A 25,816-nucleotide genomic window follows, 5' to 3' on the forward strand; every position below is an offset into this window, starting at 1 on the left:
TAGTGAGGGACACAACTTACCCAGCACGTTGTTTTTCTCTCACAGAGCTGAAAAACAACAGAAGGCATATGGGTTGTCCTACATCTGGATGAGTGCAAAGTGGACAAGTTCAAACTTGTTGATTTCTTTTCCCCAATAACCAACTCCATCATCGCTGTTCCCCTTGACAAATCAGCACCAGTGTTTTGGATGCTGGCAGTAATTCTGTGTATTTGGGATTTGCTTTTCCCTCCAGACTTGTAATCTTAGAGATGGTATAACAAAGCAAGGGACTGGGGTCAGGGTGAAACTCCTGGCACAGGGGGATACATGGAGGGATTCCTTCTGCAAAAAAATGCTTTTCATTATTCCCTTCACACAGCTGAAGCTTTGCCTTACCAAAATAATGATAAGGGAACCGGACGCTGGTCATACACTAGTCTGAGAGACTACAGAACAGCAGGGAGGAAGTTACAGCAGAATGACCACCTGCTTCAAAAGAAAGAATGCTGTGCCAGGCACCTCTGGCAAATGACCTTCTAAAAAAGGGACCACAAAAAAAATCTCAAAAATTCAACAAAGCTGTAGTTTACAAATGTATACTTAAAAAGAGCACTAGTTCACAAAAAGGTGACAAATTATATTCTAAAACAGTAATCACAAAATTAAGATACCATATATTAAGTTCAAATAGATGCAATTTTCGTAGGTATGCTGATAAAATTAACACTATTTTCAGTTTACAAAGTATTTAGAATTTCAATTAAGCTATTTTTTTCTTAATTTACTCAGTTAATGCCACATGTTGTACAATGTCCTTCAAGATGACAACAGCAGTGGACAGAAATGCTTATGTCTAGCAACACACTGGGTCATCTTCAAAGAACATTCAATGCCTTGTGAAACCTGGTTACTAAAAGCATGCAGTACTAATATGATGCAATGTAATAAATGTGGCTGCATATTTAAATGATCATCTTATCAAAAAATGCTTATTGAATTTACTTTCTCTTTATACTACAAATAAAGAAGCAGAGTATACTTTACCTTGTTCAATATGAAACAAGACTAGTCTTGCAAGTGTCACCTTCATAATTGCTTCCCCCATTCCAGTAGTTGAAACAGCACCACTGAAATTATCAGCATAGCCTCCACTTCCTAGTGAAAAACATTTGTTTAATATATGTACAAAGCAACACACTTTAAGACTTTTATAGACTATTCATGTAAAAACATTACTGCAAAGACATAAACAGGAAATGATATACTAAAAAAGTACTCAGTATTCCAAAATGTTAACGCAGATTGGACAGAACAATCAGTGCACCATTTGAAAATCTGCCCCCCCCCCCAGAAAAAAAGTGTCTCCAAAAATAAGCAGAGATGCTAAACTTTAAAAACCAACTTACCCAGCCTCCCACATACTAAGAAAATGCTCTGTTGAGTACAATAAGATAAAACAAGTTAGGGAAAAATCATACGTTTTGATGCTGGGAGCATTCCTGGAAACAGCTCTACGAATACAAACTCCTAAGTAGTATGAACACAAATCAACAGCACAAAGTGCAATGCATGACTTCATTCATGTCAGCACCCTTAAAGGAGGACCACACTCACAGACAGAAAAAAAAATGTGTTTATTTCATCATATATTGATGTTTCCTACATTTTTAACACGACTTTTGACCTCTATTATATTTTTAAATGTAGTTCTGCAGTCTGCCCACATGGGGTCCAGCATCTTGATGTTTTTAGTCTGCCTCTAGGTATAAATGCAGTGTTTGGCTTTAAAATATTGCATCATAGCCCCTAAGCTCCTGTTGATGCATTGACTTTATATGTGTTTTCACATATACCCTGCTTTCTTTTATTCAGGTTTACTATTTCTTGCTTTTCAATGACTACTTAAACAACAAGCAGGGATAATCACACACAACAGTATTCTCAGTGCATGATATGTCTTTTTCTTTCTAAACTGGCCACCGTTCATTATTTTGTTATACCGGAGTTGTAATCCTTAAACTCATCTCCGCTCCTCTAAACACCTCCCCTTCATATCTGTCAATGTGGCAAAGGTAATTTGAGCTATTTGCTCCTCTGAGTGATAGCTCACAGCAGGAGACAAAGTTCATGTATTGGTACCTTGTACTATCCACCTACCTACAGTGGGACATTTATTTTTGCTGCCCCATAGTCTCTTTCTGTCCTCAAATTTTTAATCCTTACTACATACTAAATTGGTAACACACTGTTTGGCAAACCTTCCAACTTCATTTTTCAAGGATTCCTGAGAAAGCAAAATTCTCAAATAATTGTGTCACAAAGGCCATAAAAATAAAACATTTTGTTTTTATATAGCACTGTGATACACTCATAAATTTTTTTGCATCAATGTGGCATTTTCTAAACAACAGTAATGTAAATATAAACAATCACATTACTGACTTAACAGTAATCACCACTGATTACCTGAGAAGTTACGAAGGACAGGTCAAACGTAGATTAAAAAATCATGAGCATTCTGAAAAATAAGGGCCATTTGAGATGTATAGTCTTGAGACATTTACCTGTTAATTGTACTGATGTCTGCATCTGGCCCCTGTAATTTGTCTCTTAGAACTTCATAGGTTCATAGGTTCATACTAGGCTAACTGCCTTTGTGAGCCATTTCAAGCCTAGTCAATTATCCCTTATGAGACTTAAACCCTGCACCTTGTGCTTGTAAGGACACCTTAACCATTAGGCCACCCTGGAAGATTTATCCAGTTTGTTTGCAGTAATTTTCTTAAACCAGTAAATCATTGTTCATGCATCCTCTCCAATTTATTTTTTACACAGTGTAATGCAGTATGCAGCCCCCTTCACTGTTTTGTTTCTGATTCCAGTCACTTCAGTTTTTCATTCCTCTTTATAAATCTAGCCAGTATATTACTATTTATTGCGTTTATGCAAATATGTTTCTTCCCTTCCCTTTTTAATTCCTTGATACCACCATGGGTGTTTCTTAAAGCTTCCATATCACTTATTACAATGAAAGTAAAGTTGTTTATTTTAAAGACATTCAGGTTCACATTTCTGCATAAGACAAGAGATGAAAGAACACGCACTAACCAGGCAAATATTGCGTAACTTGGATAGAATGCATTATTTATCCACCTTGAGTGCCTCTTGTATGGCAACAGACCCTACCTGTACTAAATGACAATGTTAAATACTGACTTCACAAAAGACACTCTTGGAATGGCTGTCTTACCCAAGATTACTATTACACAGATTTTCGTATTGAATTTTAGGCCATGACTCTAGCACAAATTATTAGTTTATATCAGGCCTTCTTGGAGACATCTGCGTTTATGGGGGATCCTATGAATGTGTCTAGTTTGCAATCACCATGAACTTGGTCATCCAGAGGCAGTGACATTAGACTTTACTTCAAAGAAGATGCCAAAAAGGAGCTACCCCAGTACAAAGCACTTGCTAACTGTGCTAGTGACTGACCTTTTGCAGACCTTTTGTCTAGTGGGTGAAGTAGAAGTTTATACCTAATCTCGTGAGCTTGTCTACAACACTCCAGTGGGGTATGATGTACAATGCCTTGGCAGATCAAGAGGCCATATACACCATTCCGCCCTCATCCATTGCTTTGATGACTTTTAAGTCCATCAGGTTGAGCAGACATGACCTGCCATTCGCTAAATCAAACTGGATTAGATCCAGTGTCTAAAGGTTTTCAATGTCATTTTTTATCATATTAATGATAATTCTTTCCATTACTTTACATATGAGACTAGTCAGACTTGTAAGTCAGTAATTACCTTGCTTGGTAGATGGTCTGCCCTTGTGCAGAGGGATAACAACTGCAAGTCCTACATTCATTGTCTATTTGGAGGCTATGGTTAAATAATCATTCTATGGGCACTTCAGGTCATATTTCCTGCTATCTAGGAGGCATTTTGGGATATTAGTAGGACCCATCAATGCAGTGTTTTTGGCCTTGCAGAGATCATTGAGAACCTGCCAAGCATGCCAACATAGAAACCGCACTATCCAAAGCTAAGAATACAGCATCCATGGGACCAGATGATATCCCGGGCGGTGTACTACATGAACTAGAAAATGAACTGGCACCTCACCTAAGTGTCATGTTTAATCACAGCCTCACCTCAGGCTTTGTGCCCACTGAGTGGCACACAGCTACAGTTATCCCACTCCACAAGGAGGGATCCACCTTGGATCCTAGGAACTACTGTCCCATCAGTCTGACGAGCCTGATCTGCAAGAGTATGGAACCCATTATCATGGAACTTATAAACAAAGACATTGACAACCTTCAAACACTGGACCCCACCCAGTTTGGGTTTGTGAAGGGACGATCTTGTTTCCAGAACCTGATTGACTTCTTCGAATCAGTCTCCAGAGCTGTGGACGAGGGTAAGGCAGTCCACACAGCCTATCTGGACCTCGCCAAGGCCTTTGACACCATCCCCCACTCTGGAATAATAGATAAACTTACTAAGCTGGGCATAAATCCCTCACTCGCTGGGTTGCCAACTGGCTTACTGACAGAACTCAGACTATAAAAGTAGCTGACTCCAAATCCAGCTCCAGACATGTGACAAGTGGAGTACCTCAAGGTTCAGTCCTGGGACCGCTCTTGTTTTGCATCTACTTCTCTGAAGTACAGGCCAACACCAAGGGACTCTGGCTAACAAAGTTCGCAGATAACTGCAAACTAGGAGCCATTACTGAATCCCCAAATTATGTGGATATTCTAGAAAAGGACCTTACAGAAACAGATGCTTGGTGCCAGAGCCATGGGCTCAAGCTTAATGCCAAGAAATGTATAGTTATCCCCTTTGGGAAAAAACATGTATCCATGAATTACCACATAGGTGACAGTATACTAAACACCGAAAGTGTGATGAGAGACTTAGGGACACAGGTGGACAGTGGTCTCACCTTCGATAACCACATCGCCACAACAGTCAGGAAATCCTTCTATGTGGCACACCTCATCACTAAGGGCTTTTCATCCTGAAAAAAGGAGGTTACTGTCCCACTGTACTCATCCCTCATTATAGAGTACAACGCCACATTTGGTATGTACCTCACAAGACATCTGCAACAGCTAGAAAGGCCACAGAAATATCTCACTAAAAGAACCACAGGCCTAAAGCAGATGCCATATGCTGACCATCTAAAAAAACTCCAGCTATACTCTGTGGCATATCATCTACTCAGAGGCGATCTCTGCTTAACATACAAGACCATGTCAAACCCTGAGCTGTTGGACATGCTCCACTTAAAGAAATCCCATTCCCTCAGAGCCACACGCTCCAGGGATCTAAACCTTCATCACAATGAACAAAACATGCTGAAGGGATAGGTTCCTGATCCACAGACTCCCCATACTTTGGAATAGACTGCCCATACATGTCAGGAAGAGCGCCTCCTTGGCCCTCTTCAAAAGGAACCTTGACGATTGGATGGGAGATAGAAAATTCATTCTGGAGATCATGTCAGTTTTCCTGCTAGACAGGGGTCCAGGGAAGTAAATATTGTGGGAAGAAATATCCAGGGAATTGTTATAGCTAGGCTTGTATAGGCCCTAGGGCCAATAGCCTAGTACCAACCTATGGACCTATTCTCTATTGATAGTTATACTTGGGGTTACTTCTTGAGAGGTGTCAAGAGGGGAAAGGAGGATAAAGTTACAGCAGACTATAGGTCAGTAGATTTGCTATATCCTCTGGCTAAGTATAGGTAGCTTACTTTACAACTCGTTTAGCATATTTTTGTGTACTGCGCTTGAGGTTGTTGACATAGGTAAAGAACGCCTTGCGATTGTCCTTAGGCTAGGAGGCTACTTTAACTTCTTGTAACAAAGGAACCACAAAGGCAAGGCAAGGTGAATTCACACCACACTTTAATAACAAAATTCAGGACTTTATCAGAACTACTGTTAAAACACCAAAACCTCCTTAAATAGCCAATTAAGGTCACATGACAATAAAACATTTCAAAAACTAAAAGTGGTAGTCACTAAAAAATTCCTAAGTAAATAAATATAATAATATAAGGCTAAAATCATTGTTAATAACCATGTTGTAAAAAGAAATAGTGTAATTAAATACAAATAGAAGAACATTGCAAGTATAACATTCAAATGTAACCCTACAATTCAACACTCCAAGCTCTTGAGATGTAACATAGGGGCAATGGAAAAGGCATCATTCAAACCAGGGACCACAAATGAATTAATCCTAAGCTGCCACAAGAGCTCCCTAGCTAATAGATGTCTTCTATAATCATAATCCTGGCATCTCTTTTCAATTGTTCAACTATAAAATACTTAAAAACACGGGAAGGTGATTCCTTTATAGGTGTAAAAAGTGTGTTGGTATCTTTACACTTAATTATTTCCCTCTCATGTTCGTAGATTCTATCCTTCACTCTCCTGATAGCTTTGCCAATGTAAAATGCAGGACACATTTGGCAGCATGCAACATAAACAGACCAATTGGTATCACAATTGTATTGCTCTTTTACTTTAACAGTCTGTCTGTTCAATTTGAACTTGTCCCTCACCAAGATGTGTTGACAAATCCTACAATGACTACATTTAGACATTCCACTTGTATCTGTTCTACAACAACCCTTAACGTAGAACTGAGTATCCCTCTCCATTAAGTCCTTAAAGGTGGTGTGTTCCTTCGGTACACAATTGTTGGTTTATCTCCAAAATATTTCTGTAACTGGGGATTCGATGCTATTAGTAATCAATTGTGTCTAAGCACTTCAGCAATGCTAAAGGTCAACACACATGACTTAAAAAAATCTTTGTTGGTAGTGCCTATAGTTCAATCAAATACTATACTAAGGGTCCCAGGCCTATTTCTATCACCACCCTCAATGGCCCCCCCTGTGTACCGTAACTAGAATAATTTAAAAGGGGGCAGTAGATTTTACTAGATCTTTTATTAACCACTTTGTCTCTGATTGGAATCAGAAAATCCATTTGATAACCCGCCTGACATACATATCCAAAAGTGTGTCACATTCAGTCCTGAATACACTATCATCAAATACCATCCTGGCCTGTCTTACCAACTGACCCTTCACCACAGACTTTTTTTTTGAAACAAAGGATGGCAGCTGTGAAAGTGAAGATAATTACTGGAAAATATAAGTTTACGCTAAATATTAGATCCAAAACAACCCCTCTCCACATCCTTAGTTACGGACACATCCAAAAATACAGCCTCTCTACACTAAAGGAGTGGACAAATTTAAGAAAAGGTAGTTGTTGAGCTGATATAGTCAAGACATTCATATAATTTCTCTACATTATCTTTCCTCATGATAAAAGTATCGCCCAAAAAGCGGGTATACAATAAAAAACTTCGCTAAAGGGTGAATTGAACAAAAAATACTTTTCCCAATAGGCCATTACTAAACTGGCAAAACTGGGGGCACACACTGCCCCATTGCTACCACTTTCACTTGTCTAAAAAGTTGTACTTCAAAAAATAAAACATTATTAGACAGTACCATTTCCATAAGAGACCAATACATTGACACTGTCTTGTGATAACTTATGCAGGTCACCTAAAATGTCCTCAAACCACCTTAATCCGTCTACATGAGGGATAACTGAATATAAACTGGAAACATCAAAAACAACAAGTATACTATCCAGGTTATATGCTACCTTGGAAAGTTCTCCCAAAAAATCCCAGGAATCATGACAAATCTGTGGGATACAGGAAATTGGTAATTTTAACCAATAAATTTTGCAAAATAATATGTTTTACACCTGTTACCGTCAAGTATAGGTCTTGGGGGGGTGGGTTTTGAATGTCTTTGTGGATTTTCGGTATTCCGAAAATTCCTGCAATCAATGGCCATTTATATTATGTAAGAAATTATATTCATACACGCTGATTTGACCCTGGAGTAGCATATCATATAAATCAGTATCCAGTTTAGCATATGCAATATTTAGTTCGTTCCTCGAAATTTCTTCATAGGTATCAGTGAGAAGCAACATATTCATTCTGTTGTCGTAAATCAACAAGGTCCATAACACCACCACCACCACTCGGTTGCCAGAGTGTCATTTAATAGTAGGTCGATTGCCTTGGAGTAATTCCTGAAAGTTCCATATCTGGCTAGTGTCCAAGGTTTTATTTCAAAGGAGACAGCTTCAGGGTCTGACCTGATCTGTGAAGATGCTGCACTGTGTGTGTGTGTGTGTGTGTGTGTGTGTGTGTGTGTGTGTGTGTGTGTGTGTGTGTGTGTGTGTTGGGGGTGGGGGGGGTTGCAACCTTCACCCATGTTCAGGATGGCTAGGTCAAGTACCTTTGCACCCCTAGTGGGCATATAGACTAGCTGGAATGTTTGGCTTTGTGAGTTTCTGGATGTGTAGGATTCCCAGTTTATATGGTGTAGTTGAAGTTCCCCTTGAATATGCATGAATGTGATATTGGGCTGAGTGGAGAGTTACTCTAATACATTTTAATTACCTCATTGCTTACACACATACAAGCCAGCTCACTAATCCTGGGGTAGAGGGAGGCAGCTTGGCTCACTGCTTTGGCTGCTTGGCTGACAGGTGGCATTTGCAAATAAATTTATTGGTAACTTTACCACAGAAACCATTAGCACATCTGCAGAAATGGCCAAGTCCCTTACAATCACGTCCTACTGCATCCCCCCCCCTCAGCAAAAGCTGTAGGTCCAAAGCACTGAACTGCACTGTTACAACCACAATGTTCAGACCATAACCTGCCACTGCAATATAGTAACTCTTTTGCCCTATCACACTGATTGCCTTTTGCTTACAGTACAAGAGTAGAGTAGATGTTAGACTTTGCTTACAAGGCAGTCTGTGACAAGCCTCAATGTTATATTATGGCAACCAGTCCCACAGATGCCCATTCACACAGCTGCTGGCATTCAGCACAAAATATCCATGTCACATCACAGTATGTAGATCAAAACTAAATAAATAACATAACGCATTATCCCCATCTTTTCCACCTCTCTGCTGCTTTCAAAGAATTACTGAAAGTTTACCCAGTTTACAAACTAATGTAAATACTGTACCACTACACTCTGTTTACTAGAATATACATGTACAGTCTAATCTGAACTACTTGTGTTACTCTTACAAATCTGTATTTTTTCCTTATGAAATGTTTTGAATTTCATCTAGGCTCATCCTGAACGTGGCCAGTGCTTATCAGTGCACTACCCCAGTAAACAAATATTACACATACACACAAGCGCGCACACACACACACAAGCGCGCACGCACACACACACACACACACACACACACACACACACACAAGCGCGCGCACACACACACACACACACACACAGCACGCACACACACACACACAAGCACGCACACACACACAAGCGCACACACACACAAGCGCACACACACACACACACACACACACACACACACAAGCGCACACACACACAAGCGCACACACACACAAGCGCACACACACACACAAGCGCACGCACACACACAAGCGCATGCACACACAAGCGCACGCACGCACACACACAAGCGCACCCACACACACACACAAGCGCACCCACACACACACACACACACACACACAAGCGCATGCACACACACACACACATACACACACAAGCGCGCGCACGCACACACACAAAATGTGTGTGTGTGTGTGTGTGTGTGTGTGTTATATACATTTTATATAGGGCATAAATAAATCAAGGTCTGCCCACAATTGCAAACAGATACTAGATTGCATACAAAACACTAAACAAGGTAGCATATAATCAGCAACACACAGTTACCTCAGTATTACATTATTACAGTGAAATATAATCTGCAAAATAAAATGTACAAAACATTAAGAGAGCCTAAATTAGGCCAATAACAAAAACCTGCAACAGGCACTAGTCTATGCAAATGCTGCTGCAGTGGTTCAGTCCATCACCCAACCGACAAGTAAATGGTTATAGCAAGTGATTAACACACTACAGAGAAACACAGTGGGTTATGAAGGTGTTAATGGAAGTGTAAACAAACAGCAGAAAGCATGTACATACATCTACAAACTTAAAGGCATAGCAGAAATCAAAAGCCTAGCCAGTTAGCATCATTGATGAGGAATGCACTTAAGCCATCACTGTCATGGGATTAAAATGGCATCATTTTAGTGCACTTCTCTGCTGTGTGAAAAGAGACTTAGTTGTTCTGCTTAATTACACATGATTGTGGCTCAATACGCATTTTATACTCAAAGTCTAAGGAAAGTACAGTTGTGTACACTTACCATAAATGTAGATGCTCGAGTGTATTCACTGTTGCAGTCATCACATTTGGGTTATCCTGCCAGGGGTAGCCCTCAGTCAGCCCGAATACCAGAGGCTTAGTATTTCTGCGTCAGTTGCTGTTGCTCCAGGACTGATGTCAGGTCATCAGTGTTATAAAAACAGGCACCCGACACCATTACATCACTTTTTCTTGCCCTGTCAGGAGCCCCCAATAGGGAGCTAAGTTATGGTGGAAGAACACCACCACTAGAAAGTAAATACCAAGATTTCTTTGGAGAGAGAGAGAGAGAGAGAGACGGAGAGAAGGGACATGGGGGGAGGGAAACCAGGACTGCAACAGTGAATACACAAGAACATCTACATTTATGGCAAGAAGTGTACACAACTGTACTATGTTCTTCGTAATTCACTATTGCAATCATCACATTTGGGTTGATTCCCAAAGCTGAAAAAAGGGTGGAGGCAGTCAAGAAGACTGTGGGCTGGCTAGGATACCCTGCAAGATTGCGGTGGCAAAGCCTGCCCTGGATTTGGAGAAGATAGGCAGGCGGTAATGTTTGGTGAAGGTATGAACAGATGTCCATGTTGCAGCCTCCAGGATGTCCCTGGTGGGGAGCCCTCTGAGAAAAGCTGCAGAGGTGGAGGTTTTCTGGTGGAATGTGTCCTGACCCCCTTTGGGGGTGGTTTCCCGTGCAGTATCCATTTGGAGATTGTTTGTTTGGATATGGCCTTGCCCTCTGCTCCAGCAGCGAAGCTGACTAGCAATTGATCAGTTTTTCTAAAGGATTTAGTCCTATCCAGGTAGAATCTGAGCTGTCTGTGCACATCTAGAGAGTGCAGAATCCTTTCCCACTTGTTTTGTGGGTTAGGGAAAAATGAAAGGAAATGAATGGATTGGTCGAGAGCCACACTGGACACCACTTTAGGCATGACAGAATCCTTTCCCCCTTGTTTTGTGGGTTAGGGAAAAAGTGAGGAAATGAATGGATTGGTCGAGAGCCACACTGGACACCACTTTAGGCATGACAGAATCCTTTCCCCCTTGTTTTGTGGGTTAGGGAAAAAGTGAGGAAATGAATGGATTGGTCGAGAGCCACACTGGACACCACTTTAGGCATGATGACTGGGTTAGTCTTGAGGGAGACCCTGTCAGCATCGAAAATGATGAAGAGCTCTACAGCCATAAGTGCTTGTAGCTCTGACACTATTCTAGCCTGACACTATTCTAGCTGAAGTGATGACCAAAAGCAAGGCTGTCTTCCAAGAGAGAAATTTTAACTCTGCTGAAGCTGCAGGTTCAAAGGGGAGCAGGGTGAGCTTTTCCAACACAATGTTAAGGTCCTAAGCTGGGGTAGGAGCTCTTCTGGGTGGCCTTAAGTTGTTAGCCCTTCTTAAGAAAAGTTTGATGAGAGGCTGTGAGAAGAGGGGTGGCTCTGTGCTGAAATGAGCAGAGATGGCTAAGGCATGAATTTTAATAGAAGAGAAGGATAGACCCCTGTGTAGTAGGTCTGCCAGGTAATCCAGGATGAGAGGTAGAGAGGGCTGTGCCATTCTGGCTCCCTTAGCCTGGATCCAGGTGCAAAACCTTTTGCACTTGTCAGCATAGTATTTTCTAGTGCTGGGGTGGCCATCCTCAAGTATAACATCTAGAACTTGTTTGCTGAGGCTGGCGGCTTGAGGAGAGGTCAGGGAATAAGCCGGGCTGCCAGGCTGAGGGTCTGCAATTGGGGATGCAAGAATTTTCCATTCCTCTGGGTCAAGAGTGTTGGGATCTGAGGTATGTACCATGGTGGCAGGGGTGACAGGCTGCACAGCAGTGGGTACCAGTGCTGGCATGGCTAGTCTGGGGCATTCAAGATTGCCCTCAGTTTTTCCTCCCTTATTTTGAGCAGTACCCTTGAAATGAGTGGTAGAGGGGGAAATGCATAGACCGAGAGGTTTACCCACTGGAAGGATAGAGCATCTACTTTCCAGGTCTTGCTGTGAAGTTCCCTGGTGCAGAATTTGCTGAGCTGATGACTGGAGTGGAAGGCAAAGAGGTCGACCTTCGGGGTGCCCCATTTCTGGGTTACAAGGGTGAAGGTTCTGTGGTTTAGCTGCCACTCGTGTGGGCCCAGAAGATTTCTGCTTAAGTGGTCTGCCAGAGAGCTGATAGCATTCCTAACAGGTGGAGATGCATGGCAGAGGCTGTGTGCCAAAAGTTCATGGTCAGTCTGCATAGAGGGTAGGAGTGAGTCCCTCCCTGCTTGTTGATATCTCACATCACATTGGTGTTGTCTGTTTTGATCAGGAGAGTCCCTGGGGAGAGAAGGGACCTGAAAGCTGTCAATGCATGCTGGACAGCTAACATCTGTTTTTGACCAATGAGCAGATAGATTTGCTGTGGGCTCCATTGGCCCTGTATGCACCTGCCTGAGTACTCCAGGCATGGTCTGATGCATCTGTGGTGAGGGTCTGGGTGGCGGGGGGGGGGGGGGTGGTGAGAAGGGTAGTCCCTTGTTGTGGAAGCATGCTGCTGCCCACCAAAGAAAGTCTTTCCTTAGGCAAGGTATCACTGATATAAGAGTTTTCAGGTCTTCAGAGGGTTGGCACCAAAGGCTTTTTAGGTACCATTGTAGTTTCCTCATATGCAGTCTGGCATATGAAATGAATAGAATGCAAGATGCCATGAACCACAGAACTTGCAGGATTTTCCATGCAGATAACTGGGGTCTGGTGGCTTGTTGAGAGAAGTAGGCTGTCAGGTAAGTTTGCTTTTCTGGTGTAAGGAATGCCATCTGGTATGCTGTGTCCAGGCTTGCTGGGTGGGTACTAGTTTGGATTTCTTTTCGTTGATAGTATACCCTAGGGAGGTCAGTAGGGACTTTACAAAGGCCAGGTGCTTGAGAAGCTCTTCCTTACTGTCTGCCTGAATTAGGCAGTCGTCTAAGTATGGGTAAATTTGGATAATGAAGAATGAAAAATGAAGAACATAACACAAATGCTTTTGGATAGGGGTTATCCCTTAGATCTTATTAATACTATTAAAGATGAAGTGTTAAATAAAAGAAATAACACTTTTAAACCTATTATTAAATATGGGCTATTGAATGACAACAATAATAAAAAAACTGACAATGTTAACAAGTTTAACGACACATTTATTCTACCATTTAATGAACTATCTAGTACTATAATGAGGACATTGCATGATACTTGGTCCTGTGTTTTTTCTAATAATTGTGACTTTAAGGAAATTTTAGGGCACAATCCTAAGATTACTTATAGTAGAGGAAAGAATTTGAAAGGAATTATGGAAGGTAGTGAGCAAATGAAAAAATTCTGTATATCAAAAATGAGCAAGTGCGTTTTTGTAAGAGTTGCAAATTTATAAACGATGGCCCTTATACTATGGTCCAGGGATATGCTAGATCAATACAGTGTCCGGGCTATGTTAATTGCAACACCAAAAGAGTCATTTACCTTGCCACATGTATTTCCTGTACAGCCTACTATGTGGGAAAAACTAATAGAAAGTTAAAAGATAGTATATTAGAACACAATAGGGACATTAGGAATAAAAAGACAACCAATGCTCTATACTTACATAGTACTAAATGTGTTCATTTTAAGAGATTTGTATTCTTTGTCACTGACCGTATTCCTAATCAGTATGATAAAGGAGGAGACTATGACAACTTACTTCTGACAAAGGAATGTCTGTGGCAGCTTAGGTTAAATGCGGGTACATCGCCTGGTTTAAATGGGAACATCTCCATTTCAAGCATCTTGAAATGGAGATCATTTTGTATATAGTTTGATACCTACTATATAGGTTTAGAATACACTAGATTGAGAACATGTGTTATATACAATATGCAATTGCTTAATGTTTTTTGTGTATATATATATATACATAAACTTTTTTTGTGTGCCTATATTGTTTATTTCCATTAAATGCTTCATCTTCATACACTGTATAATTTATATGCAATATTTAATATTTATATATTTATGTTTATATTTATATTTATATTACATTTATACATTAAAATAGTTACCAATGAATTTTAGAGTCTAGTTATTTTAAATGTTTGAAAGATTTTTAAAGTTCAATGTGTGTGACGGATTTACCTATGCAAGTTGAACTAATTAATCAATTTACTAATTATGGGCGTTGTTCTAAAGATCTTACAAGTATTTAAACTGCAGTATAACTTGCAAGTTGAACTAATTAATCAATTTACTAATTATGGGCGTTGTTCTAAAGATCTTAGAAGTATTTAAACTGCAGTATAACTTATAAGTTTTATACTCTGATGATGCCCTATGAATTGCGGGGTGAAAGCGCTTAGTATATCCTGTTATTTTATCTTCGTTATTTATTTTGTTTTGTCTTGCTTTGTGAAGTGGTGAATAAAGTGGACTTTACATTTCGTGGAGCCTGGTTTCAGTTTTACTGGTTTTATTCTTTGGAGGTGATGTTTTGTGGCAACATTCCCGGGTTCTGTGAAGTGTATTTGACTGCCTTTTCACTATCTTGAATATTTGCATTTCAACAATTGGAACTATCTATCTGGCTGCAGTTTTTCTGGGTAAACAACATTGCATTTGTACTACGGAGTGTGCATTCATGCTAAGGAGAGTGTCTTAGCTTTTCTTTTCAAAACAACTAAGCATTTGAGCTACGGAGTGTGTATTTGTGCTACGGAGAGTGACTTTGCTTTTACATACACACAACCACGAGGTTACGGGGAGAGCCTTTGCCATTTACTCTATAATAACATTGCATTGGTGCTACAGGGTGTGTATTTGTGCTACGGAGAGTGCCCTTGCCTTTATTTGCCTTCATTTACACATACCTATTGGCTATGAAGAGTATTTTTGTTCTTGTATAATTCCAACTGGTTATGGTGTGTGCTGGTATATAGGTTACTCAATTATTTATCACTCAAAGGGTTGGGAGGGTGGCCTAATGGTTAAGGTGTTTGCCTTACAAACACAAGGTACAAGGTTTGAGTCTCACAAGGGATAATTGGCTAAGCTTAAAATGGCTCTCAAGGGCAGTTAGCTTAGTACTAATCTATGAATCTATGAATAGATTACTGAGTGTATTTTCATTTGTTTTTCACGGAATGGATCAATTAAGACAACACATTAAGGTTACACAGCGTTTGATTAACCTCATGCAAGAAAAAGTACAGTTTTGTACCTACCATAAATGTAGATGTCCGATAGGTATGCATCTGCAGTCATAACATATGGGTTGTCCTGCCTCAGGCAGCCCTTCGGTCGGCCGGATTCCAAAGTCTGGGTCTGGCCTCGGCTGATGTCGCACTTTCCCCGACGTCAGAGCGTCTGGGGTATAAAAGCATCAGCCGACGCCATTTTCCTCAGTTTTTCTTGCCCCAGATGCCAGGTGCCCTCTAGGAAGGCTAAATTTGGATAAATGCTGAAAAGTTCCAAACATTTGCAAATTATATACATGTATAAACAACAAATACACCATAATAGATTCCCCCAGCTAGCTAAAAGAGGGGTAAGCACCCTAGGAATACCACAGAGGGGAAGGAGGGAGGGTAATCCTGACTGCAGGATGCATACCTATCGGACATCTACATTTATGGTAGGTACAAAACTGTACTATGTCCTTCAAGGATGCATCTGCAGTCATAACATATGGGTAGAATACCATAGCCAATCTGGGGGAGGAGGTACTAAGAAAAGGATGGTGTAGTTAAGATCCCCTGCAGGACTGCAGTTGCAAACCCTGCTCTGGATCTAGAGTATAAAGGTAGATTGTAATGATTGGCAAATGCATGCACGGAGCTCCAAGTAGCAGCTTCTAAAATGTCCTTGGTTGCCACCCCCCGTAGGAAGGCTGTAGTGGTGGCCGTGGCCCTTGTGGAGTGAGGCCTGATATTTTCAGGAACTGTCTTTCCATGAAAGAAGTAGCAAAAGCGAATGCAATTTCCTATCCATTTTGAAATTGCCTGTTTGGAAATTGCCCTTCCTTGCACCCCAGTTGCATATGCTACAAAAAGTTGGTCAGTTTTTCTGCTAGTTTTTGTTCTGTCCAAGTAGTAGCGTAGTTGTCTGTGTATATCCAGGGTGTGCAAAAGTTTTTCCCCTCTATTCTGTGGATTAGGGAAGAACGTAGGCAAGTGAATAGCTTGGTTCAAGGATACCCTAGATACCACCTTTGGCATAAAAGTAGGATTGGTTCTTAGTGACACCCTGTCCTGGTGGAAAATAAGAAAAGGCTGCACTGCCATTAATGCTTGTAACTCAGATACTCTTCTTGCTGAAGTGATTGCCAGAAGGAATGCAGTTTTCCAAGATAGAAACTGTAGATCCGCTGATGCTGCTGGTTCAAAAGGAGGTAGTGTCAGTTTCTCCAGCACAAAGTTGAGATCCCAGGCAGGTAGAGGGGGTCTTCTTGGAGGTTTAATATTTTTGATCCCTCTCAGAAATTTTCTGAGGAGAGGGTGTGAGAAGACAGGTGGATCCACATTGTATTCTGCTGAAATTGCTGAAGCATGAATCTTAATGGAAGAATAGGACAGGCCATTGTGGAACAATTCTGCTAAGTATTCTAGGATATGTGTTAGGTTTGCCACTGTGACATCTGTGCCCTTTGATGTGCTCCAAATAAGAAATCTCTTCCATTTAGCCGAGTATGTCTTCCTAGCGGAAGGCCTGCGAGCCTCCAGGATAATGTCCTTCACCCTCTGAGATAAAATAGTTTGATTGGGATTTAAGGAATTTTCCAGGCAGTTAGCTGCAATGTTTTCAAGTTGGGATGCAGGGTCTTGAAATTGTTCTGGGTCAGAAGAAGAGGCCATAGGGGGAGAGGCCATGATTTTGCCTGAGACATGCTTCTCAGTAAGGGATACCAGTGTTGTCTTGGCCAGTCCGGAGCTATTAGTATCACATTTGGCTGTTCCTCCCTGATCTTCAGTAGAACCTTGTACATCAATGGGAGAGGTGGGAAGGCATATACTGTTAGGGCTTTCCAGCTGAAAGAGAGTCCACCCTCCAAGCTTGTGGGTGGTATGTCCTTGAGCAGAATGTCTGCAGTTGACTGTTGAGTGGGGAGGCGAACAAATCTATCTCCGGCATTCCCCATGTCTTTGCTATGAGTTGGAAGATGTCTGGGTGCCACATCCATTCGTGTGCATCCATGGTAGTTCTGCTTAAGCTGTCCGCCAGTGCATTTTCTTTCCCTGGCACGAATTGGGCCTGTAGTTGGATATTGAGATTCAGGCATAGTTCCCACAGATTCATAGCCATCCGGCATAGAGGGTAGGAATGTGTGCCTCCCTGCTTGTTTATGTACCACATGACTGTGGTGTTGTCTGTCCTTATTAGCAGGTGTCCTTGTTGGAGGAAGGGTTTGAATGCCTCGATTGCATGCCTCACTGCCAGCATTTCCTTTTGGTTTATGTGCATGCTTAGCTGTCCTTGAGGCCATAGGCCTTGGATACATTTGTCCTCCATGTGTGCTCCCCATCCTCGGTCTGAGGCGTCCGTGGTGATGGTCTGCCTTGGTTTTGGTTTGTTGAAAGGCAACCCTCTGTTGGACTGGCAGGCCTGAGCCCACCACAGGAATTCCTTTTGTAGGCATGGAATGACTGGTATCATGGTTTCTAAACTGTGACTGTGCTGAGACCATACACTCCGGAGGTACCATTGTAATTTCCTCATATGCAGCCTGGCATGCGGTATTAGAATTATGCAGGATGCCATGTAACCCAGGGCCTGCAGGATTTTCCTTGCAGTAAGCTGAGTTTGTCTAGTCAGAATCATGAAGTAATCTGGAAGTTGTTTTTGTTTTTCTGCTGTGAGAAAGGCCATTTGGGTGGTTGTGTCCAGATCTGCACCCAAAAAGGTTATCCTTTGGGATGGCTGAAATCACTGGATCTGACAGACCGGCACTTGTGAACAGCTTCTGCTTCGGGCACCGCGCGGCAAGAAAGACAGAGGAAAATGGCGTCGGCTGATGCTTTTATACCCCAGACGCTCTGACGTCAGGGAAAGTGCGACATCAGCCGAGGCCAGACCCAGACTTTGGAATCCGGCCGACCGAAGGGCTGCCTGAGGCACGACAACCCATATGTTATGACTGCAGATGCATCCTTGAAGGACATCCGCAATTTGATTACAACTGACAACAATGTAATCATTACGGACTCTCAAGAGCGGTTATTCACGTTACATTCAACTCCAGGAAATAGTCCGAACCAGCAGTCTGCTAGTAATGGTTCCGCACGTTCTATAGGAGGGGACATGAGAGTTACAGCAGGAAGTAGTAAACAGAATGTACTGCTTCCGAACGTTGCGACGAACGCTAGGGACTACATTAGAAGTGAAGTACATCACGATCAAAGGTTTTCGGACATTAATGACATTCTTAAGGCACCTAGTTTTGCATCAGTCGTTAAAGGGAATATGAAGGACATGGGTACTCTCAACAAGCAACTTATGGATTTTGAAAAATGTTTGAAACGCTTTAAGGCTTTAAGACGCTACAAATGGACAACGCCTTCCTTGAAAGGTCGGTTGAACTTGGTCAGGTACCGAAAGGGTTACGTATTTTTAAGTTACCCTTCGGTTTTTATGAACATAGTGCGTTATTTGAAGAATTGCTTAGCCTGTTTGACAAAACAGGTATTGAAATGTTAAAATTGATTATTAGGAATAACAATAATGAATTAAGTAAATTGAATGTCACACTTTTAGAACTCGACAAAAGTATTAGAAACGATCATTTGTTTGAGATGAATAAGCATAGGCTTGATAATATTTTAAAAGATATGGATCACTTTGTTATGAAGGGTTTGGAATTTAAAAACAAAAAATTGAGTAGGGACAGTTTAGATTACGCTAACAAGAGGGTATATACACATTTTAAGGAATACAAATATTCTAAACCAAGATTTAACAATGAAGGGACCAGTTCAAAGATTCCTATAGATAATGACAATACTAATGGACACAGGAAACAGTATGAAAAACAGTATCAGAATGGAATATTGGTTGTCAATAACCACAATACAAGTGGGAATGAACATGACAGTGTTTTTTTAGAAGAACCAGTCCTGAGGCGGTCAGAGAGATTGAGAGACCGTTATCAGGAGGGGTACCATCACAGCACATACAGGAAGGGGAACATTGTATACAGGAAAAATACTTATCGTTAAAAGTCCTAAATTTGAATGATTCAAACGGACAGTTCGATAGTTTTAATTTGAGTGTAGAAACAGACAATGGTCTGGTAGAGATATGTAATGATTTGGATACTGCAAATACAATATGTGATGATTCGTCACCTAATTGTTTGAATGACAAGCAGATGGACATAATAAATGTAGATGGAGGTTTTGTAATATATAATTATACAGCTACGGAGTTTAACAGTGGCTTTTTTTCTCTTCTTAAAAAAGGATTTAATTTTGTTCCACACTACAAACTAGATATAGCTAAGTTACTAGTTAACCTTAAGTTATATACTAGATTATTGAATCTTAAAATGTATTTTGCAAGTCAAAAGAATGATGTAAATGTAGATGTTGGGAGATTAAGTTTAAAAAGAGTTAGTACATTTATACCACCCCACAACCCCACTATACATTTGTTTGAGAACTTATGTGAAACTCAGCTCCGCAGACTAATGAAGTCAACACATCTCTACGAAGACAATCTTACTTGTACTGAAAGATTTTGTTTGAAGGAACTAACTATGGGAGACAAATATAGAGTTATGAAGCTGGACAAAGGGGGTGGGGTGGTTATAATGACAAAAATTGATTATGTGACGAAGATGTCAAATATGTTAGACAAGGAAGAAACTTATGAGAAGGTAAACAAATTCGAGATGTATAAAGCGTATACCAAAATAGATTGGTTACTTTATGAATACTGGATGGAAGGTATGATAGAAAAAAGTGAATATGAATACCTATTAGTAGAACATCCAGTAGTTCCATCTATTTTTGGGATACCGAAAACTCATAAGAGTATTGCCAATCCACCTTTCAGACCTATAGTTTCTGCTAAAAGTTCTAAATTGGAGCCTATGGCCAAATATGTGGACCATTATTGTAAAATTATACTGGAAAAGTTTCCGCACATTATTAAGGACTCTTGGGACTGTCTGGATAGGTTAAGAGAATTCAACACTTCAATGCATAATGGGGACTTTTTTATGGTAACTATAGACATAATAGATTTATTTTCAGTGATTCCCCATAAGGAAGGGTTGGACATGTTTGAAAAACTCATCCACGATTATAGTGAATACCATACAGTTAAGAAAAGATTACTTATTGAAATGATGGAAATGGTACTTAACAACAATTATTTTTACATGGAAGGTGACTACTATAAACAGCTCACTGGGGTAGCAATGGGGGCCAGATGTGCCCCTATTTATGCAAATTTAGTTTTAGCACAGTGGGAGAAAGAAATAGTTTTTCCATCCATATTTTGGACAAAGATAGTGTTCTATGTTAGGTACCTTGATGCCATATTAATGTTCTGGAGAGGGACAAAAAATGACATTACAGACTTTATGAATTATCTTAATACATCTACAAGTTTTTTGAGGTTCACAACAAAGATACATGAAGAGAGTTGTGACTATCTAGATATAGGGATGTATCTTATAAACAACATAGTGGAATCCAACATTTATCGAAAGGTGACATATTCCAATTCATACTTACATTATACTAGTTACCACCCACAATTTCAGAAAAATAATTTGGTGAAAGGCCAGATGGTAAGGTTGTCACGTATTATTAGTGAGGATATGAATTTTGAAAAAGAAATGAAGAACATAACATGAATGTTTTTGGATAGGGGTTATCCCTTAGATCTTATTAATACTATTAAAGATGAAGTGTTAAACAAAAGAAATAACACTTTTAAACCTATTATTAAATATGGGCTACTGAATGACAATAATAATAAAAAAACTGACAATGTTAACAAGTTTAACGACACATTTATTCTACCATTTAATGAACTATCTAGTACTATAGTGAGGACATTGCATGATACTTGGTCCTGTGTTTTTTCTAATAATTGTGACTTTAAGGAAATTTTAGGGCACAATCCTAAGATTACTTATAGTAGAGGAAAGAATTTGAAAGGAATTATGGAAGGTAGTGAACAAATGAAAAAATTTTGTATATCAAAAATGAGCAAGTGCGGTTTTTGTAGGAGTTGCAAATTTATAAACAATGGCCCTTATACTATGGTCCAGGGATATGCTAGATCAATACAGTGTCCGGGCTATGTTAATTGCAACACCAAAAGAGTCATTTACCTTGCCACATGTATTTCCTGTACAGCCTACTATGTGGGAAAAACTAATAGAAAGTTAAAAGATTGTATATTAGAACACAATAGGGACATTAGGAATAAAAAGACAACCAATGCTCTATACTTACATTGTACTAAATGTGTTCATTTTAAGAGATTTGTATTCTTTGTCATTGACCGTATTCCTAATCAGTATGATAAAGGAGGAGACTATGACAACTTACTTCTGACAAAGGAATGTCTGTGGCAGCTTAGGTTAAATGCGGGTACATCGCCTGGTTTAAATGGGAACATCTCCATTTCAAGCATCTTGAAATGGAGATCATTTTGTATATAGTTTGATACCTACTATATAGGTTTAGAATACACTAGATTGAGAACATGTGTTATATACAATATGCAATTGCTTAATGTTTTTTGTGTATATATATATATATATATATATATATATATATATATATATATACATAAACTTTTTTTGTGTGCCTATATTGTTTATTTCCATTAAATGCTTTATCTTCATACACTGTATAATTTATATGCAATATTTAATATTTATATTTATATTTATATTACATTTATATATCAAAATAGTTACCAATGAATTTTAGAGTCTAGTTATTTTAAATGTTTGAAAGGTTTTTAAAGTTCAATGTGTGTGACGGATTTACCTATGCAAGTTGAACTAATTAATCAATTTACTAATTATGGGCGTTGTTCTAAAGATCTTACAAGTATTTAAACTGCAGTATAACTTATAAGTTTTACACTCTGATGATGCCCTATGAATTGCGGGGTGAAAGCGCTTAGTATATCCTGTTATTTTATATTCGTTATTTATTTTGTTTTGTCTTGCTTTGTGAAGTGGTGAATAAAGTGGACTTTACATTTCGTGGAGCCTGGTTTCAGTTTTACTGGTTTTATTCTTTGGAGGTGAAATTTGGATATTCCTTTGTCTGCAAAAAGGCAATGGCGGGAGCCAGACATTTTGTGAAAACTCTGGGAGCAGTAGATAAGCCAAAGGGAAGAGCAGAGAACTGAAAGTTCAGAGATCCTGCCCTGAAATGTAGACATTTCCTGCATGATTTCCTGATAGGAATGTGAATGTAGGCCTCTATTAGGTCTAGGGTGGCTAGCCAAGCATTCTTGGAGAGTATGGGTAGGAGTTGCTGGAGGGTGAGCATGTGGAATTTTGGTATCACCAGGAAGGTGTTTAGAATTGATAGATCGAGGATGGGGCACCAGGTGTCCTCTTTTCTAGGTACCAGAAAAAGTCTGGTGTAGAAACCTAGGCCTATCTGTTCTGCAGGAACATGTTCTATTGCCCTCAGAGAGCAGAGGAAAGGACTTGCTTTTTTGCCTCTGCCTACTGGTTTGGTGGTAGATCTGGGGACCCTTTTGGGGTTGGAAGAGAGTGGAAAGAAAATCTATATCCTGGGACACTATGTTGTGGACTCGGCGGTCGTTGGTAATGGTGGCCCAGGTGCTTGCGTGGAAAAACAGTCTTTCTCCTAAGTGCAAGTGTAGGTGGGCAGAGGGAGGCAGTGGGGGAGGAGAGTCATTGTGAGTTCTTACCATGAGGGGGTGGCTTAGAACTCCCTAGTTTTGAAGTGGAGGAACTTCACTGCTTTGATCTCTGCATTCCCTGTGGCTGTTGTCTGGGGGGATCTGCTTCCCTGGGGTCTGGGTTAAACTGACCTGGTGGGGGCAGGAAAGGACCAGTGCTTGGAGGGGCAATGCCTGCTAAACCTGGGTGGCTGAACCTGTAAGAAATCCATAACTGTCTGCATAGATTTAGCTTTTCTTCCAACTTTTTTAAGACCTCCTCTGCCTTGGTGCCAAATAGGTTGTCTTTGTGCAAGGGTGCATCCAATAATTTAGATTTTACATGGTCTGGCAAGGACTGTTCCTTAAATCAAGCATGCCTTCTAAGAATAGAACCGGTGACTGCTGCCCTGCAAGAAGCTTCCAGGGCGTCAAAACCACAGTGTACGGTGTGCTTAGTCACTTGACTTGCAGAATGCATTAACTCTTGTAATTCTTTAGATTCTGCACAAGCAGGAAAGGAACACACTTTTTGTTTGAGAAGTTCCACGATATGTTGCTGAAATTTTAGCATATGGAACTGACAATTTAGTGCTCTGATAGCAAGAGTAGCAGAAGTGTATACTTTTTTACCCCATCTGTCTAGTGCTCGGGAATCCCTATCTGAAGGGGTGGGATTTTTAGCAGAGGTTGCTTTAATTTTCTGGGAGTAGGAGGGAGGGTGTCAGGAGTCAAACTGGATTCCAGGAAAACAGTGTTCACAAAATCCAGGACTGGGGGAATGGTCAGGGGTCTGTGCTGTGGAAGATCTAAGATTCTGAGTTTCTTTTTAGACTGAGGGTAGTCCTAACATTCCCATTGGAAATGCTCCCTTAAGGAATGAAATGTTTCCCCAAAGGAAAAGTCCTCAGGTGGGGGAAGCTGAAGAAATGGATTCCTCTGCATCAGAATCCTCATAAGCAGAGAGGGGTTGCATGTCTTCATATTCAGACACATCACAGTCATCAGACTCCTGTTGAGATAAAACTACTGGGGACAGATCTCTTTTCCTTTTGGAAGGGGTAGCTTGGCTTCCCCTGATCAGCATTATGAGGCCTTCAACCGTTTTAAGCATTTGAGACTGAGTCAAGGAAGCAGGTGCCTGAGATTGGGTCATCGGTTTCTTAGGTGTTATTCGAACCCTTGGCCTTAGAAAGTTGGTAGTTTTCGAAAGAACGGTAGATGCGAAAGTTGTCTTTTTTTGTCGAGAATCAGTAGTGCGAAGTACTTCCTCAGAAGCCGGTGCCTGCTCAGCGGCTCCGGACCCATCCAAGGTAGAGACAACCACGGGATCCTTAGTTGAAGAGTTTTGCGGCATACCGGACTCTGAAAGGATCTCTGTAGCGGCCTGCAAATCCACAGAAGTGGGCTTCAGGGGCTACGAAAGCACCTCAATGAGGACTGGAGAGCTGACGACTAGCTTAACGGAAGCGTCGTCTGTAAGTTTGGACCTGTTAGTCGTCTGTAAGTTTGGATTGGAATCGGTCTTTATCCTTATGTTTTTTTGGAAGATCTGCTGTCGGATGGCTTACTGAAGCCATAATGGAATTCGAGGACTGTAAGTGAAAATATCTAGCTACAATAAGGGCCCGACGATGTATAGTTCTGGCGTTGAACAAAGCACAAAAGCGACAGTGGGGGACGTCATGCTCTGGGCCTAAGCAAGTGATGCAGTAAGAATGAAAGTTTCAATGTGGTATTTGCTTTCCACAGGCGAGACAATTGTTAACTTTTTCTGACATCGGTTAGTGCAAGAAAAAAGGATCCCCAATGGGGTACTTAGCTTTAGAAGACTTCAGCTTCAATTCAGAAGACGAAACTCAGGTAGTGGCCGACTGGCACTCATGCGAACTGCTTCTGCTTTGGGCTCCGTGGCAAGAAAGACTTGACGTAATGGCGTAGGCTGCCTTACTTTATACTACTGCTGACCTGACATCAGTCCTGAAGCTACAGCAACCACAACACACAATCCACAGTAAACAAAATCAAACCTATAACATTACGCCTATCCCCTTCCCTAGCCTTAACTCTAACTCTAAAATGCAAACACTTGCACACAAACTCCTGTAATTAAAGCAGAAGCTTTCAGTAGTTCCAAAGTCCCATTAACCCTCACACACACACACACACACACACACACACACACACACACACACACACACACACACACACACACACACACACACACAGACACACACACACACACAGACACAGAGCTATCACTCAATAACAGCAGTCAATCTTCCTAGGATCGACAATTAGGAAACATGACAAAAAAGAAATTATGTACTCAACATACCATTCCATGTTTGTAGTCCATCTAGCCCTTCATTCTTACACATGGTTCAGAGCCGATCCTGTGCTCCGACTCGGCCTATTACAAAGCTCAAAGTCTTCTAGTTGGCTCGTGGCTAGGTAGGTATCCCATGGTGCACCAGTATAATCCCCAGATCTTGTTTGCTGCTAAACTATAGAAAGACAGAACAAAAAAGTATAGTTTTGTACCTACCATAAATGTAGATGTCCGAACTGGATAGCATCTGCAGTCATAACAACTGGGTTGTCCTGTCGTCAGGCAGCCCTTCAGTCGGCCGGATTCCAAAGTCCGGGTCCGGCT

The 25,816-nt window shown here is 40.7% G+C and overlaps 1 protein-coding gene across 1 annotated transcript in view; it reads right to left on the reverse strand.

The window, feature by feature from the left end:
- LOC122814926 (isoaspartyl peptidase/L-asparaginase-like) overlaps positions 1-25,816 on the reverse strand; it is a 431,511-nt gene that overhangs the window by 167,628 nt on the left and 238,067 nt on the right. Inside the window, exon 8 of the mRNA XM_044087192.1 lies at positions 1,027-1,137. Within this exon, the coding sequence (XP_043943127.1) occupies positions 1,027-1,137 (111 nt within the window). The remainder of the gene's footprint in view (positions 1-1,026; positions 1,138-25,816) is intronic.

This window comes from Protopterus annectens, chromosome 1.part1, assembly GCF_019279795.1.
Source record: "Protopterus annectens isolate FY-2018-M chromosome 1.part1, PAN1.0, whole genome shotgun sequence".
NCBI lineage: Eukaryota > Metazoa > Chordata > Ceratodontiformes > Protopteridae > Protopterus > Protopterus annectens.